Consider the following 6075-nt stretch of genomic DNA (forward strand, 5'->3'; position numbering starts at 1 on the left):
AAACTTATATCTAATCTTTATTATTATTTATTTATTTTTTTTTTAAATACTTTCCAATAGCAAGTAAAAAAAAATTGTTAAATCTATGTGAAAGAATTTAAAATGAAAGAATCTTGATAGATTGAAAAGTGAGAAGAAAATTCTAATGTAAGTAAATTATTTAAAAAAAAAAAAAAAATGAAAAGAAAAGGAATAAAGAGAGAGAGAGAGAGAGAGAGAGAGAGAAGGAATTGTCAATTTTTATAGTGTGCTAGAATAAGTGCTTTAAAAACATTGTTCAAAATCACAGAAAAAAAGTTTTTCCGAATTTTTCTCATGATATATTATTCTACTAATAGAAACAAAGGAGTATTCCCATGGTATTTATACAATCGTTTTATATAATAATTTGTTAGTATATTTGTATTTACATGTAGCGTATTTATGAAACTGAACTTATACGTGTTTATAGCGTAAAATGATGTTTTCGAATGTAATAAAAGCGCATTTTTTCTATTTCGTCGATATCTCGTTATTTGTCAAAATATAATTTTCTAAATCCTAGAAGAAAAAGGAAAATATTATATTGTTATGTTCTTATGTTCTTTTTTTTCTATTTTTTTTCTTTCTTTCTTTCTTTCTTTCTTTTTTTTTTTCTAAAAAAAAAAACCGTATAAATCGATTACTAGCTATGCCAGTAAGGGATATTGTCGCTTGAAAACGTGAATCTTTTAACACGCACACAACTAATGGCCATTATAATGAACACAAGACAAAATATTAGAAAGACTAATCGATCGATAGCTGTTGCAAGGATCATCCATTCCAAATTCACGATGGTTTTACTAGAGGATGGAGGCGTCAACGATTGCTGGCTGTTATTGAAGCTCGCAAAGGATGTCGTTGATATCGATATATCCATCAAATGGTTCTCGCACATTTCTTGTTCAGTCGCTGATTTTTGAGATTCAATCTGTAATTTTTTATTATTTCAAATAATTAAACTCCCGTTCAATCCGTTTCTTATATATTTATATTGATTTTATATAAATTTATAAACAACAATTGAACGTCATTATTCGCCTAATAATAATAATTAATTTACAAATTTATCACACTCGCGTTATAATGATTAATGGGCAACAATGGTTAAGTGAAAGATATACATCAAAGTTTGACCAACCTCTTGAATAATGTGCCCGAGACCTAAATATCTTCCTGGTTTTCCAAGTAGAAAGCGCCTTATCGCTCGTGGAATAGTTGTATAATATGCAAATTTATTTATATTTATCACAAGAGTGGAAATAATCAACGATATGGTCGCTTGATAAAGACAGGCGCTGTAGAACCTAACTAAAACAATGCATCAAATGTTATTAATTAAACATTATTTTACGAATTAGCATGAAACAAATACTTCAAAATTCTTTTTCTAATTCCATCCCATTATTAATTAGAGAAAATTATTAGAGTAAATTTTTAATACATAAAGCATATAAGATATAATTAAGCTACCTTCTATCACAATGTTATGGCATTTTAATTAATTAATTCAAGTGGAAAATTTTTTAAAATTTTCTCAACGTAAAATCAACTCGATTTCCACGTACGATCGAAGCTTTAAGAATATTCGATAAGTTTTATCTTACCAATAATAGGCATACTATCAAATCGTGGTGGTACTTTGTATCCAAAATAAATTAGATAGAGCACGACGATGAGAATAATGCAGGCGTTTATGATAAGTTTTATCTCGCTTTGAGGTCGCAGCCAAAACATGATTAACGATAGGAATACGATTGCTAGCCGCAAAGAGAATAAGTACATTAATATATTGCAATACAATCATTATTAAAAATCGTTTTATCAATTTTAATGCATTAGCCATTGAATGATGGCATTCGCTATTCATGCAAATTATTGAAAAATAATTAACATCTCCGCAACCAATAGCCAAATAAACGATTATCAATCGACGAGTTTATCAATCATTACGTTGCTCATTACGTAGTATATATTTTTAATAAAGTTATTCGTTAATGAGAAGATAAGATGATCATTTGGCTACGAACGGATATTTTCGCAAATTTTTATTACTTTATCCAAAATTTACTTACGTATTGTAGGTACGAAGATAATGTGATAGTAAAGTTCGGAGGAGCGCGAAAGCTCGAATTCAAAGTCCAAGGTGACGTAAGGCTCGGGACAGCAGTCAAAGACCTCTTCTCGTCGGCTAGCCGTTATATTCTGTATGACCCATTCGTTTATCGCAACGTAATCATCTAGCTACGACGATATTGCATTTTTGAGTTTTTGAGCGGCCGAGGAAGGGATGGCGTAAAAATTACAAAGGGCGAAATTAAATTAAATATTGGAATGTTATAATAAGTGGGCCGCGAGATTAATATTCTACGACAATTTTCTTATTATATAATTTATTTTATTGAGCAAATCCAATGGCGTTAATGCGGTGACGCGTGATCACAATCAACGGTCTCGTTAATACACATTAAATTAACGTCAATTATCACAAGTCAATACGCATTGGAAATGTAGTCAAACCAATTGGAAATTTAGTTAAAAAATCTCAGATAAGGTCAATTACAATTGATATTGTTGAAACAAAAGCGAAAGCTTATAAACAGCACTCGTGATAAAGGTCTTAATTTATGAATTTTCATTATAAAACGATCGATAGCTAATTGAAATTCACTCCGGCTGAAATTGTTCATTTCAGCAATTGTTTTCTCATTTTCATTTGGCTACAGCCACGCGCGTATAAACAATAATAAAGTAGCATTAACGTCAACTCGGCTTCTCCACAAAACGAAAAATTGAAAAAGCAAAATGGTCACCGAACCAAGCTCAATTTCGCTATTTAAGCATCTGTGCGGAACTCGGTAAGGACTCTCGTAAGCATCGAGCGCGGCTGGTCTACTCACATCGACGCCGGAACTAAGCAATTTCAGATCCACTTGGGTGCCGTCGTATGTCCACGAACTCAAGCTGAGCCTGCACGTGTTCATTTCGAAGGGCCAGAAAGTGAAATCCAAATGACAGTAGCCGTGAAATATGGTGGGCGTAACCCATAGGACCATTCCTTGCTCGCTGACAATGCAATGCCTGTCACCGTAGTACTCCATACCGTGCGTCGCGCTAGAAATACACGTTCGTGTGTGCTTGACTGTTGCGATCCTCGCTAACAAACCGAGAGCGCGAGTACAATACAAATGGTGGGAGGGGTTTGGCGGGGGACGAGCGGGAGAGTAAGGTATATCCTAACAAATACCTGTTAATATTTTGGAAACCTTATAATCGTATTAATTTATTTGACAGCTCGCTTACGCTCTCGTGTACGCCAAGGGATGAAAGCGAATGAACGCGAATGACCTTGAAGCGCGCTTACCTGTTTAATAAGTATATATCGGGAAGCCAGATTTCGTGAGCGCCCAAATTCACCGTTTTCAGACCACCGTAATCCGATGAGTTCCACTTCAATTTATCATCGTTCCAAGTCTGACACAAAAAGCTTAATAACTTGGATATTCATTTGGAAAAGAGGCTGCAAATTATTTCCTCATGCAAGCGATTATCATAAATTTGTTACCATTACGACCCAGACGTTCGCAGCCATAACGTTTATCATGTCATCCTGAAGAAGCAAAGCGAGCAAATTTAATGTCCAACCATCTTGATAATATTTCTGCCAATTTATCCAACAGAGTGGCAACTATGTTGTTACTTACCACCTCGACGGTCTGAACATTAAGCTTGACGTTAACCGTTGTTGTATTCCAGTGCTGCGACGGTCTCGAGAACTTGTCGTACTTGGCAAGTAAGTTCTGCTTGAGTCGATCCGTCCATGTTTCGTTCCACGATGGGTAATCTACGATTGTTTATCAATTTTTCTAATCAGTCTGATAAAGCGCAAAGAGGCTTTGCTATTCTCGACCAGCATCGAGCGCTAATAATAATTCGGATAATAATGCGATTTGCCTTCGGTTGCCGTATTAATGCGGACACGCGGCTAATTGTCGGTCTACCAACGACTAGCTGCATCAATTAAATCATCATCTTACTCTAAACTAAATAATCATTCATATATATATATATATATATATATATATTTAGAAAGATTTCTTCGCCATTACATTGAGAAAGATTATCAAAGATTGTCCGGCATACGTGTCAAGGCATACGTAAATCATTTATTATACTGCTTTAACGAATTAGAAACACTGCCGATCTAGGATACTTTATGACTTAATGGACGACAATGAACCAGTAAGAATGATATTATTTCATTAAAGTGTAACGATTTACTTGATAATTCATGCATAATTATCAAAAGACGCACACTTTTTAATCATTAATGCTCATAAATTTTTCTAACTCGTACTAGTAAATACTATTGCACAATTTCCTTTCTGAAGAGCAAAAAAAAACTTGTATATATCCTCTATTGTATATGTGGCCGATATCATTCAGCGCTTCTAGATGATTTAGGCGAAGAAAAGGAGTAAGGGTCCAGTGGCCCGGACAAAATTAAAAAAAAAAAGAAAAAAGAAAAAAGAAAAAAAAAACTAGGTCTTTCGAGCAGACGATGACACAAAATTCGAAGACAAAAGGGAAGAGGGAGAGAGAGAGAGAGAGAGAGAGAGAGAGAAGAGAGCGCCAATTGTCAGCTCGGTACGCACATTGCAGATTTAAAGCGAATGGGGCCCGTAAGTGGATAAACGTCTCTAATGTAATAGGTCGGGTAAGGCTGAGCATGAAAATGTAAAAATATGTATAGAGGTCAGGAAGCATGTCCGACTCGATTTTCAAGATATCGACACGCTCTACAATAAAGCTATTTATCCCTATAAGTTGGTAGGTTTGTTTAGCCAGGACTCGCTGTAAATATTTAAGAATAATAAGGACTTAATATTATTTGTATTCACTATTGGAATGCACAGGGAAATTATCGACGAATGTATCAACGCTCTTCAACATCAACAATCTCAATGATATTAATTTGGCATTAAAAGGATTTCGATCCTTGCTCGATACTCGTTCAACGATCTCATTTAAGCGTTGCAGAATTTTATTATTATTTCAAGGCATCATAACGAATACAGTCACAATTACACTTACATACAATTTTTTAAAGAATTAATGTTTTAAGGCATAATTTTTGGCATAATAAGACTCAATGGTTTCTGTAATGGATGTACTTTTTAACGACTCTATTATTAATTACTATGTAATTAATATCTCTTTTCATATTTACATATGAACCCTGTGACTATTTTTATAACGAGCAAGTTATTTAAACAAATATTCGACGATATGCGTGGAAATAATCAAATTATGATATAATAGATGATTTGGCCATGATTTAATTATCACAACCATCTTGTTATATTTTTTAAAATTTCTTTATCTCATATAAAATTAACGGAGCACAAATTCAAGAGATTTCTACATACGTATATGTGTATATGCATATATATATATATATATATATATATATAGAATATTTTTAAGGACTACTAGAAATAGGAATAAAATTACTTTTATCCAGTCTTGTAATTCAAATTAATTTCAAATTGATGATTCAATATTCGAGATATCGAATCCCGCGCATATAAACGGATAAAATAGCCTGCCAATGTGTCGCGTGTCCGTATAAAGTAATCGTTATAAGGAATCGAGGGCACGATATCGAGTATTTCAAGATTTTCCGACGGGAGGATTCGTTAATGTGATACTTGAAACTCCAGTAGCCGCGAGCGGTGGAACCGCATTGATCTAAAGTGGCCGAGAGGTCGGGAGAGCGATCGGCCTCGGGAGGTCGCACGTATCTAACGCACCAAAGGGCTCGCCGAGGTGAATTTGACGAAGCGGGGCAGACTTACTCTTGGCGAGGGTGAGGTTGGCGGCGAGGACGGCTGCGAGTAACGATGCGAGTGCGAAGAGGCAGGCGAGGCTGCGGATCATCGCGATCGCGATCGCGCGACGACTGGCCGCCGAGGCTGCGGACGACGACGCCCGCGCCACCGCCGAGGTGCGCGAGGCCCTCGATCGGCCACTACCGGAGCGAGTGATGAATCG

The 6075-nt window shown here is 35.5% G+C and overlaps 1 protein-coding gene across 1 annotated transcript; it reads right to left on the bottom strand.

The window, feature by feature from the left end:
• Positions 1-640: 640 nt before the first annotated feature.
• LOC105362841 (acetylcholine receptor subunit alpha-like 1) lies at positions 641-6075 on the bottom strand. The gene is made up of 9 exons (XM_011500349.1): positions 5880-6075; positions 3726-3865; positions 3587-3631; positions 3386-3495; positions 2922-3135; positions 2097-2265; positions 1629-1781; positions 1163-1332; positions 641-952 (listed from the first exon to the last, which is right to left on the bottom strand). The coding sequence occupies exons 1-9, from the start codon at positions 5959-5961 to the stop codon at positions 665-667; spliced, it is 1371 nt and encodes a 456-aa protein (XP_011498651.1). The 5' UTR covers positions 5962-6075; the 3' UTR covers positions 641-664.

This window comes from Ceratosolen solmsi, unplaced genomic scaffold (genome assembly GCF_000503995.2).
Source record: "Ceratosolen solmsi marchali unplaced genomic scaffold, CerSol_1.0 scaffold56, whole genome shotgun sequence".
NCBI classification, from domain to species: domain Eukaryota; kingdom Metazoa; phylum Arthropoda; class Insecta; order Hymenoptera; family Agaonidae; genus Ceratosolen; species Ceratosolen solmsi.

Bases quoted from the DNA above. Each gene is read 5' to 3' on its own strand.
- LOC105362841 (XM_011500349.1), bottom strand. From the start codon at position 5,961: ATGATCCGCAGCCTCGCCTGCCTCTTCGCACTCGCATCGTTACTCGCA. The intron at 3,136-3,385 runs GTAAGCGCGCTT...GTGTATTTCTAG, and splicing joins GATATATACTTATTAAACAG to CGCGACGCACGGTATGGAGT. The intron at 953-1,162 runs GTTGGTCAAACT...AAAAAATTACAG, and splicing joins TCGGGCACATTATTCAAGAG to ATTGAATCTCAAAAATCAGC.